Genomic DNA, 12834 nt, shown 5'->3' with positions numbered 1-12834 from the left:
TGTTTACGTGGCGCGATACGCAACGCAACGCGTAAAAAGACAGTATAAGTCATTATAATCAGTAATTATGTCCCCACTGGATGCAACAAATGCATCGTTTGTAATGGGTTTTATTGTGTTTGTCTTGTCGTGCCGGGACACAGGGCATCACAGTATGGTAAGGGGCGTAACATTTCCGTCACACGCTTGAGGTATTCAGCCAATCACAACGCACTGGATAGCTGGCCAATCAGCATACACCTCGCTTTTCAGAACGATGAGCTTTGTAAAAATCGACGCATTTCAGAAAGGCGGGGCATAGAGGAGCAACAATAATGTACATTATGTGGAAAATAATGTGTTTTATGAACCTTAAACCGCATAAACACATTGCATTACACCAAATACACAACATAATGTTCTTTTTAGCAACGTCATATGACCCCTTTAAATTGATTGAAAGTGACAGTAAAAACTTTTACAATGATTTCTAAGGATCATGTGACATTGAAAACTGGAGTAATGAGTCTGAAAAATCTGCTTTGCCATCACAGGAATAAATTACATTTTAAAATATATTAAAATGGAAAACAGTTACTTTAAATTGTAATAATATTTCACAATATTACTGTTTTTACTGTATTTTTATCAAATAAATGTTGATGAGAATAAGAGACTTCTTTTGAAAAATATCTAACCGACCCCAAACTTTTGAACGGTTGTGTGTCATGTGCTGTGCAGTTCTTGAAAATGGTCAACAATGACACTGTTCCTTCACATAGTGTTTGCATATTACATTCGTTTATTTTTATTTCAATGTTTTTTTCATAATGTGATTGAAGTTGTCCATATAGCAGATGATGTGTAAAGATCCCCTGGATAACACGCATGAATTAACTCCTGTCCTCTGTCTCTCACTACAGGTTTGTGTTAATCTGATGAGGAAAGAGGAAACTATAGATCTCCCCTCCATCCTTCTCACACTAATTCTAAAGCACTCTGTGTTAAGTGTGTTACTCTCGTATATGGGCTGAAAGCCAACTCTCGCCTGTACTTTGTAGTACTGCTATTACTGTTCTGTTCTCACAGTGTTTATATGGCTTCATATATCACATTTACTTGATATTACACCTCTTTGGGTCTTTGCCACTAAAGCTAGGTTCCTGCCATGTGAAAAATACAAAAATAAACACTAAAACGTCTAAACTTCTATGCAGAAAAGCACTGCAGGGGAACACACCACAAACCATGAAGGGATTCTGCCTTGACCGTTGTTAGTACATCCAAATAAATTCATTACAAACCAACAACACATTCTGCCTTCAGAGCCAAAGCACACTTTATGCAAGTACATGAACACAAATGCTTTTAGTTAAATAACTTTAAATAAAATTGTGCTGTGTGCTGTAGCAATAATTTGTGTCTTCTTCAGCAAGTTTTTCTCTCTCATCTGTTTTAATGGCACAGACATATGAAGTTAACTATTGTCCCTTTGGATGCTGAGAATTGTTATAGCCACAATGCAATTACACACATTCAGTACATACACTGCAAAAAATTAATTCCGTAGTATTTTTGTCCTTTTTCCATAACAAAAAACAAAAAAACAAAAACAAAAAAATCTAAAAATTCCCAAATCAAGATACATTTACTTGAAAAGGAAAATGACTTGAGATATTAACTCTTGCTTTCTAAAACAATTGTCAAAATTAAGTGTGTTTAAGCTTAAAATCTGCCAGGGGATAAGAAAAATAAAACAACATTCAATATCTTATGTCATTTTATTTATCTTGATTTAGAAAAGTTTAGACATTTTTACTGGAAAACAAGACTTTTTTTTTTTTTTGCAGTGTACATATTCATTCACATCTGAGTTTGCGTACTTGCACATAGTACATTTCTGACTTTAGCTTGATAAAGGCTTTTAACTTGAAAATGTCATTCTTTGTGAACTAGTGGTGTGCAGATATCAAGGAATAAAAAAATGGGAAAATATAAGTTCATAAAATATAAAGATAAACAAAGCATATGACATAATATGACATAAAAAGTTTAAAGGGAAACAGACTTATGGTTTGTTACACAAAAGGTGCTGTTTCTTGACCCTTCAGGATAACAAATTACCAACTTGAACTTCAGTGTAAATAGTCATGTCACTCTTAGATTTATAGAACCTTCTCTTATTAATAAAAATCTATGTTGACAAACATTTGCAATCCTCATTTTTGTATTTTAGCCAACATCAACTCTATGACTCAAATGAAGTTATCCAATAGGCTACATAAAAGCTGATGCGTATACACTAGTGTGTGAATGCTAATGTATTATTAATGACAATAGTGTCTGGTATGAATTCATAATGAGCTGTCTATGACATTGCTAATGAACATTAGTAACTGAGATTGCAGGTTAATTGAGGATTTTGTGCCAATGTCCTTGAAAATGTTTGTCAGAATTTTGTACGCTCACATATCTAATTATTGTCTATCTCTGTGTTTTCAGTGAATGTCTCATAATTTATTTATCTTGAATACAAGTTTAATTATCTTGGCTCTCTCAGGCTCTGCGGCAGTACATTCTGCTGCTTAAGGAGCCTCTGATTAGGCCATTAGTACATCAGTAAAAATGTCCAGGTGGACATTTTCAATTTGCCACACTGTGTGTCAAACAAAGAAAAACATTAGCCGACCAATGAAACTGTGGAGACAGGAAAAGTATTTTTATGTTTTAAGAAGAAAGTTTTAATGGTACCAGATGGTCCTACAGCTCACACTTTGAGCAGCAGTGCAAGATGAGGCAGTCATCACCACTGCTGTGACTGCAGCGTATGTCATTAACACAGACACAAGTTAATGAAGTCTGAAGCCTTTTAATCCATTTGAATGCGGCTTTCTGCAAGTATACACCCCCTATAAATCATTACAGACATTTAATAATTGTCAAAACTTGAATTGCTTATTGTCAGTGACTCAGTGAAGCCTTAAGGGGCATTTAGATGGACAATGATTCGGTTGCAATTGTGAAGAGTTTTGTTTTCGAAGAAAGTTGCTGTTTTTTTTTTAAGATGTAGATTTTGCATTTATGCATTTAGTAGATACTTTTATCCAAAGCAACTTACAATAGAAGAGCATAAGCAATTCACCACAGAATACCACATTTATTAGAAAATTAGAAAACAAGCTAGGACAGAGGAGAAATGCAAAGGAGTATTTTTTTTTTTTTTGGCAAGTGATTTGGTTTAGGGGTGTGGAGTGGTTCTGACAGAAAAGTTGTCTTCATCTGCTTTTTGTGATGGTTTCAGCAGTTCAGGTGGAGGTTGGTAGCTCATTCCACCAAAGAGGAACAGAGAAGGTAAAGGTTTTGGAAAGCGACAACAAGGGTCATATTGTTTAGTGACTAGCTGGTGGGAGGGAACATGCTTGAAATGTCTACAGCCAACAGCTGGTATATTTAATCGATTTAATTGCTGTCAGTGTGAGCAGAGCTTAAACTGCCAGAGCAAAGGTATAACTATGATGATCAAATGGATTATATAAATTCATATGCATATATATCTTTTGAAATAAAAGAATACTTTAGTGGTTTATATTAATAGAAAGTGCATCGTATTGACGTCAGAACTATCAGAGCATATGACCATCCACATTTGAATATCAAGATTTTCATGAACTTGGCAGAGGCTTTGTTACTCATTTTACATGCAAAAGGTTAGGAGGTCATTTACAAGTAGGGATTAGAATACATCTTTGTTAATAATTTTGTTCTTCTCTATTACATAAACACAATATACATCCAGACTTCGGTGATTCTCTTAATAGTAATCTGTTCAGGTGAAGGATTAAGATGTGGGCAGCTTCATTCATTCCTTCAGGATAATCTTTCCCTGCATGGGCAAGGCAGGATCTCAGGTACACCTCACATTTCTGCTCCTCACAATCCCTTCGATCACGTTTCATAGGCTTATCCCGGTAGGTGTGGGCACTCCTGGGAGAGAGGGGGTCTTACGGGGTCAAATGGACACAATCTGGATACAGAGAGTGGTTGTGATCAGTCAGGCATGGACACACTCAATGGCAGCGTTCACTCTCACACTCAAACTGAGAGGCCATGGGCCAGAACTAAAATAGCTAAACCTCTAGAGACCTATAACAGTAGACTTTCACTGTTTGATTCATTTCTTTTGTCAAATGTTCCTACACTGCAAAACAGAAAGATGAACATGTCCCAAGAGCTCAGAAGCATTTGAGTCTTTAAGTGACACATACTCATATGCAGTTATGAGAAGAATTATTATTTTATATCCACCTTATTCTGCAACGCGGAAGTATGGACGAGACTTCCGGTTCATTAGCTGCTGTAAGGAAATAACGAGAAGAATAACAACGTGCATTAAACGGTAAAACTGTTTGCACTACAAACCAGTATGTTCATAATTAAGATAATACATTAAAATAATAAGGTAAGACACACCAAATTGCAATATCAAGCAGCAAAACGAGCTGTTTTGTACAGCTAAAAATAGCTGGACGTCGATGAGACCGGAAGCCAGTCCCATAAAAATTACAAATGGCCGCGTCCACTCTTACAGGAAGAACAAGGTGGATAGCGACTAGCAAGAGAGTAGCGTTATTATTTAAATCATGCAGACTTGCAGTAACATATCTATTTTAGTTTAAACGTGTGTACTGTACTGTACAGTTGGTCGTCTGTGCTTACAAACAGAACAAGCCCGATTCTGAAAAATTACTCTTTTGAATCGGTTGGAGACTGGTTCAAACGATTCACTGAAAAGAACCGATTCTAATCTAAAACAGGACTGACAACCATAGGCCCTATTCTTCTGCTTTGTGAACGTACGTACGTTGAAAACATAATACTGTCAGCGTATACTGACATTGTATGTATGCCATAATTATAAATGCGTGTTATAGTTGGGAAAGAGAGAAAGAGAAATGTGTCATGGTAGCTTTGATTACAGTCTCTGAAAGGGGCACTGGATTCAGCCTGTTGACTGGCACTCTTATGTACCAGGGGTTGATTTTATTTTATTTTTTAATAAAAATTAACAAGTTTCAAGTTGTTATTATTAAATTAAAACTCATTTGGAAACATTTGACCATACTTAATTTATTTTTGCAACTTTGTACTTGCTTTTATGCCAGCCTATAGATTTTATTGTCACAGACCCAGACTATCAAGGTTAAGCTATATGAAAATCAATCATAAAAATATTTGTAATAAATAAAAATAATTGTTTTATATATATATATACAGTATATATAATATTTTAAAACTCTTAAACCAAAAAGAGTGAAAAAAAATCAATTTCAATATTTATTTTATTAATTTATATTAATTTTATATATATTCAATATTCATACACAAATTATTACACTGTCGCTCAGGCATCTTTTCCAGTTAGTGACAAACATGCTTGAGATGGAACATGAGATGTGTGAAGAAAATGAAGAATCAAGGTAAATATTGCACATTTTTAATTATTTATAAAATATGAAAATAGTTTGTTGTATGTAAAATGTATACAATTCTAGCTATGAAGTTAACTATAAAATATAATTTAATTTCCACCACTGTTATGTTATTTCAACAATGTACTGGAAATGACACTGTGAAATGTTTATGACTTTCAGAAAAATTACAAATGAGAATGAAAAGTGAGTGATAGAGTTACAGATGATGGAGTAAAAAAAGTCACTGACAAAGCATATAACAGATTCTTACACTTTCACTGCTACCACAGTGGTGTTCAAAACAAGCATTCTGTTCCGAAAACTTAAATTCCCACCATATTCCCGCTCCTAGTATATAGTTCTCTTCAGACCACCCATGGGGCCATCGTTTCTAGTCCCCTGAGGGAACAAGCTGGTACCTTTCACACAAAGCCAGATCTGTGCAGAGTAGATGGCAAAGAGGCCCTGTATTTGGCAGCTGTCTTGCCAAAGCACTTTGCTCCACAGACCTTTCAGGTTCCCTTGTGTAGTGATCCTCACTTGTGTGGGAGAGAACTCTGGCCGGCTGGTGTACCCAGGCTCAATATTACCGCAGCCAGGCTCTGGCTCCGCAAATGGAGCCTCGAGGAAGTGTAACTCCTCTAGATTACAGCTTGAGGTCAGGCAGATACAGTGTACACATACACTACATGGTGATGTGTGTGAAAGTTATTCTGCTCCTTCTCCGTCACACATAATTTCAACTGAAGTGTGGGGTATGATAAGGGATGCATTTACAATCGAATGTGACTGACACAGGATTTTCTCCTTCCGGTAAGATGAGCTCTTGCGCTTATCAAAGAGCTCTTGTTGGATGTGTAATGTATCAGTTACTGCAAACAGGCCTGCTACACCTGACCCTCAGCTTACACATACACGCTTTCTCTCTCCGTCCTTCATACTGAGGCTTTGCACTTAGATGACAGCAGGCAAAGAGGGGCGAGTGGATATTTGATTGATTAATGGTTTAATTATTTGACTCATTGGCTGATTGACTGATTGATTGAGCAAAGGGCAGATTGATTTTCAATTAGGACCAGAATCGAATTTCCTGAAGGAAGCAGCAGTGCTTTCAAGGCAGTATGAGAATTGTTAAAGTGTTGGGTAAGCTTAAGTTTCAGGCTTTGGTGTGGTGTAAATAAAATGCCATATCAGAGCTGGGGCCTGTACCATGATGGTGGCTGAACAAACTCGGGGTTACAGGATTAGTTTTGAGTTGACAAAACCAAACCAGGCCAATTCGGCTTTGTTGGTACCATGAAGCTCATCATCAGCTTTCTCTGTCAACTCAGGCTTGATCCTGAGTTAATGGAGCACGTGCACATGAAAGAGTGACATCAGTAATGAACAGCCAATCAGATGCCTTGAAACTGTGATTCGCTTCTTAAGAGAGTCAGTGCGATTCACTACCAAAGATTAAAATATTGAACAATATGAAGAATTTAAACACATTTACAAGATGAAACGATCTATCCATGAAAGAGGAAAACTTAAAGAAAACATCTTGCCTTATAAGTGCAAGTAAAAGTTGTAAAGTTAGTTCATAGAGTTGATAATATTTATAGGTATAAAACACTTAAAAATCAAAGCTCATATATAGTCATGTTTAAAGCTATTGATTCTAAAACGTATTTATATTGCATATTATCTATATGTTTATATTAATTAAAAAAAGCTTAATAATTACTATTAAACTAAGCTAGCTTGTGTAATGGAGTAAGGGTATAATAATTATATAAATCATATAAAATAATTTAAAAAAATAATCATCAATTTCATCTTTAAAAATGTTTTACTATGTAGCGTCCTTTAATTTGGAGTAAGAGAAACTGGGGGAGTGGCTTTATTGCGTCAGACATGTGTCACTTTGATTGAAGCTGATTGGTCAAATTTCACTTTGAGATCTCTAAACCAGAACATAACCTGCCCCAGAGCAGGTTAGCTGTGGAGTGTAAGTTACTAAGGCAATGAATGCCGCTAAAAGCCAAGCCACTTTCATGGTACCTAAAACCCAGGATTGGTGCAAACTAAACTGAAATTTACCTGGCTAGCCAGCTAATCTGGCTTCATGGTACAGGCCCCTGCTTTGCCATTCTTAGACTCAGCATAAGTTTTGTTTTCATTCAGTTGCCCACAAGAATTGACTAGGGGTGGGTGGTCAAGATCTCAATATCTTGATATATTGATACTTCTGATGCATAATGCATATTAAATGTTTTTTTAAACTTGTGAATTTATGATTTAATAAATGTGAAAATGGACCCTGCTAACAAAAATATGTTTTGTTAAGATTTAGGTAATGTCCATGTTAAGTTATAAAACCTTTTTTCTTGAATGTTCACTGAAATTGTTTTTAAATGCTTTTACAAACATTTTTCCTTGGTTATGCAAATGTTACGGGAACATTCCATTTAATCCTTTTGCAAACATTGTTACTTTTGAATGTTCTCTTCTGAACATTGTGAAACAAATTGAGAAAAAACATGAATGATGTATAAATAATGTTTTTGTTTGTAATGTTTTTCGAACATTATTAAAGACTAGATAACTCTGAATGGACAGGCTGCAGAATAACAGTTATCCCCTTCTGATGATGGCCCTGTTTATCATAAACTTTGAAGCCAAAATAATTAACAGTATTAGTTTGTGTATGATAAGAACTATTTTATAATGAATTTGAAGAAAGCAGACCAATCGCAGTTCAGTATGCAAATATTACAATGATGTCATCACAGTTGGTTACATTTCGAATGTTGAACATGTCAACAGGACATTTTCCATGTTTAATCATAACTTTCTTAAAAAACATAATGTTAATAAAAAAACCAAGGTCATGAGGTTTTATTTATGTTTTGAGGTTCTCTCTCTCTCTCTCTCTCTCTCTCTCTATATATATATATATATATACTATATATATGCGGAAAAAAATATTATTTCCAACCCTCTGTCTGAAATTATTCTTTTTTTAAGGGACAGCTCCTTTAAAGCTTGTCAGTAAATGGCCACTGTTTTGAATTTGCTAAAAAGTATTGACACCCTATGTATGTCACTTCTCAAAATAGTATCTTTTGTGTTCCACAGAAGAAAGTAAGTCATACAGGTTTTGACCAACATGAAGATTAGTAAACGATGACAGATTATTCATCTTTGGGTGGACTATCCCTTTAAAGTTGAAATAATCTACAATGTATGTTCTCTAACACTAGCTTGTTCTATTCTTTTTCTATTCTATCTGTTTTCTTTTTCTTTTTAATATATTATTTAAAAAAAAACCTTGCTACGTGTACTGCGTTAAGCTAACTGAGACTTGTTATAGCACTTGTATATCATTGCTCTTTTGTTGATTTTGATTGCTTCCATTGTCCTCATTTGTAAGTCGCTTTGGATAAAAGCGTCTGCTAAATGTAAATGTAAATGTTATCTGTATGTTAAGCGGTTCAGATTAAATCAATTACAGAAATTTAACACTTAGAATACCATAGAAATCAACAAAGCACTGCCTTACAAGCAATCAAAAGACAACAAATGCAGTGTGAACACTATGTAATTTGATAAATGTACCAGTACATGAGGAAAACACTGACCAGGATTGTGGTCAAAGTGTGTTGTGTAGTTTTTACAGCAACCCCTTTATGTTTATAGTGTTAAATCATTGTAAAGCGTATTCTTTTCATTAAAACACACTGTGAGTATTTTTATATCACAGCTGGTGAGCATGTGAAGTTCATGCCTGTGTTTTAAAAAGTGCATCAGTCAGCTGTGTTTGTTCTCCCTCTGCAACACTTCAGCAATAAACACAGACATTCAATTAGATAAAACACAATGCGAGTATAATTGAAGTGAGCCCTAAAGTATGTTATGAATGATGCAGGATCTTAGTGAATGTAAGCCAGATACACAACTCCCTCCAGCTACTGAGGGATGAAAACTGACAGATGACAACATGATGTAGAAGAGTCATCCATCAAATGTCACGGCTGTAGTCAGGTAATGCATGCTCAAGGTGTGTGATTCTCTGCTTTAAATCATATAGACACACACACATCCTCAGACGCTTTTGGAATTTGCAATATTTTCCACCTGCCTGAACTCATCATTAGCACTATGGTAATTGCTTGGATCTTAGATAGCCCACTCATTACAGGACTCAAATGATCCTGAATCCAATTAGAGACAAATCTGCTTCCCGTAAAAATGTAACTCTCCCCTTAAATTTATAATTCCTCTGTTTAAATTATGAATCCACAGGTAAGATTGGTGCAGATACCATATCATACATATTTATTGAATTAATCGAAGCTAAATTAGAGGCTCATGATCAATATTTCAAAGAGAATATACTGTACAGTTCAAAAGTTTGGGGTTAGTAAAAAAAATAAAAATAAAAAATATATATTTTTTTAAATTGAAAGATTAATTTAATTTTAAAGAATGGTAAAGAATTTTACATTGCTATAAAAAAAATATATTTTTTAAATGCTGTTCTTTTGAACTGCCAAAAAACTACATTTTAAAGTAGAAAACATAAATGATATATAATAATATGTAAAACATTTCACATTACAGTTTTTACTGTATTTTTAGCCAAATAAAATGCAGCAAGTATGCATCACATTTGATTAAGCAATATGTTATATAAATACTTATTTTTTTAATCAGTTATGTACTTGGATTTACATTTTATGCTTATGTGTCATTTGGCGCAACTATAGCTGCCAGTGCTTCCCGGAAATTTAACAAAAACACGTTTACAGTTAGAAACTGTAAAGAAAGATATGAATCTTTAAGTCACTTTACAGCAGTTCTCTGTATTCATGATCTATATGCAGGTGCAGTACAACAAACACCAAAACGTGCTATTATGCCAAGAGCTCCAGACATTCATGCATCTCCCTCAGAGACTGCATGCTCATCTGATTTACATAATTATGTATGTCACAAATTAGACTGACATTTACATAAGACTACAACCCAATCAGGCCTATGAGCTTTGCATAACAGAAAGATTAGGCGGTTAAATACAGGTTTTGAAGTGAACTACAGATCCTAGTTAGTGCTCTAGAAAATAGAGGTTGAAATACAAGACTTCAAATAACTTTATTCACTAGGTGGCGCCATTTCACCGCTCAGCGACTCTCCAGGTGACGGACATGCCTGGCTCAGCTCAGCAGCACCATAATGATGTTACATGTCATGGGCATTTGTAGACGTATCACTGTGTACAATTTATCAACACACACTGTCATTGTATCTGCCTCCGCCTGAGTTCTGTCACAGAGGCCCAACCAAACAGCCACCAACCACATCCTTAAGGGAAATAAGACACATGTCAAGCAGACGTGTGGAAGGACAAACTGATCTATCGCTGAAATCACGCCCAAAGTCAAGCTAAAGAAAAGATCCGGCTGGCGATATGGGTCTGTAGGAGTGTTTAAGGATTTAGAGCCATAATGTTGATGAGTGCGCTAACAGCAGGAAATGAGGGCGGCAGGGGAGAGAGGACTCAGTGGAGGGGAACACAATCTCCCACTGCCCGACAGATGACTTGCTGAGTCTCGCCTCCACATTACCATCTCAGGCTCTGTCAGTGTGTGTGTTTACACATGTAAGGCCATAAACCAAGCCTCTGCCTCTTTTCAGGGTCTCATTTTAGACCCAGCTAACAGGAAACATTCTGGAAAGGTTCTCTCAAAGCTATAAACAAATCAAGAAAAGTCATATCCAGCATACTGTCACTAAGGTACAGGTCTTTTGGAGTCGGAGACATACTGAACTGACACAAATTGAGCTCATAAAAGTCGACTAATTCAATCATGAGCTTGTCAGCATCACTTCTTAATTATTAACATTTTTAAATGAATTATTTGTATTATTATTTTATGTTTTTGTTTGAAATAAACAGAGAACATCCATCCTTTGGTAAGAGTAGTAGTCACAATTTTAAAATGTAGCCGACTTATTTGGGGGATATCATATTCATAAATTAGTTTCCACAAAGAACCCAATTGTTCACTTTTAAGACGTTACTGTTGTGATTAGTAATTAATTGGTTATTCTTTATTAATTGGTCATAGTTCACAAGTAGTTCTCAATGAGGATATATTTTTTTAGTAATTATCAAATATCTAATAAGGAACTACCTTTGTCCTAAATTTGCTACTACTTACTGCTTAGTTAATCTTGCTCCTCTATTAGTTAATAGTATTAAGTTAAGTGTTAATGTAGTACTACCTATTACTTCCTGCATAGTTACTTGATAACAACGGACCATTATTCTAAAGTGTTACCAACAAATGTTCTTTTAGTAATTTTTTTTTCTTTTAGAGCGTTCATTCAAAGTTACTTATTTGGTCTTTAATAATGTTCACAAAAACGTTAGCACATCATTCATGGAACGTTTTTTCCCTTGAAACATTGAACTCTTTCCCCGCCAGTGTTAAGAAAATTTGCGAGCCACATTAGCGTTTTTGATCATTTTCCGCATCGGATTCAGAACGATGATCAAAACATAGATGGAGTAGGCTAGATCGCTTTTATCAACATCCCCAGTGCTTGCACAGTCATATACCACTTCCTGGGTTGACATTTTGTTCCTTAACGTTAGGCAGTTTTGATTTATTTGCTGTTAAATGTTTGATGATTGCATTATTTTACATATGCGTCTGCTTAACATATGCGATCACTTTTTTTGCTTTTTCCTCACTGTGTTTTGAGCCAGAGATTCAGTACTCTTTCAGAAGATGTGTAATAGCGCCTCCTACCTTATAACAGTGAAAACACTGAAAGCCGGAAAATTTGGGGTGTTTTCTTAAAAATGAGGAAAATCCTGTCAGTGTCAGGGAAAGAGTTAAGTTGAAAGCTCATCTAACATTAAAAAAAAAAAAATTACTACTTGAGAACATTCAGAGATCATTCAAAAGTAACGTTCCCTTGTTTGCAAAATGATAAAAGGGTTTCTTTGAACGTTCAGAAATGATTAAGAAACAACATTTTCATAACTTTATGGGAACGTTAGAGGAACATTGCTAGCTGTGTAGGCAGGCAGACTCAACTCCCACAATCCATTGCATCACTTTTAGTGAAGCACACTTCAATATTGGCGAATCATGTTGCGTTTTGCTTGGTTACACCCTGTATTTTGTACATTATAGAAAAATAAGTACAAGAGAGTGTACAAATGTGATCAGTCAGATGGAGTGATTAATCTACGATTTTGTGGGATGATTTGCATAATCAATACTCAACCCTTTCACTCAAATGAAAGAATCAATATCATTTTGGAAGCTGAAGCATGCTGTTTAAACATGATTATTACACATTATGGATCAAACGAAGCATGTTCATA

General features: G+C 35.3%; 1 protein-coding gene across 1 annotated transcript in view; it reads left to right on the top strand.

Annotated features, from left to right (window-relative positions):
• The window catches only part of LOC107690301 (otolith matrix protein 1), a 21641-nt gene extending 20340 nt beyond the window's left edge, over positions 1-1301 (top strand). The window contains exon 9 of the mRNA XM_016488607.1: positions 903-1301. Coding sequence (XP_016344093.1) covers positions 903-913 — 11 coding nt within the window. The 3' untranslated portion in view covers positions 914-1301. The remainder of the gene's footprint in view (positions 1-902) is intronic.
• The last annotated feature ends 11533 nt before the right edge of the window (positions 1302-12834 follow it).

Source organism: Sinocyclocheilus anshuiensis, unplaced genomic scaffold, assembly GCF_001515605.1.
Source record: "Sinocyclocheilus anshuiensis isolate Anshui unplaced genomic scaffold, SAMN03320099.WGS_v1.1 scaffold785, whole genome shotgun sequence".
In the NCBI taxonomy this organism is placed as follows: domain Eukaryota; kingdom Metazoa; phylum Chordata; class Actinopteri; order Cypriniformes; family Cyprinidae; genus Sinocyclocheilus; species Sinocyclocheilus anshuiensis.
The sequence above is the reverse complement of the archived record's forward strand: the minus strand, read 5'-3'. Positions and strand labels throughout refer to the sequence as shown.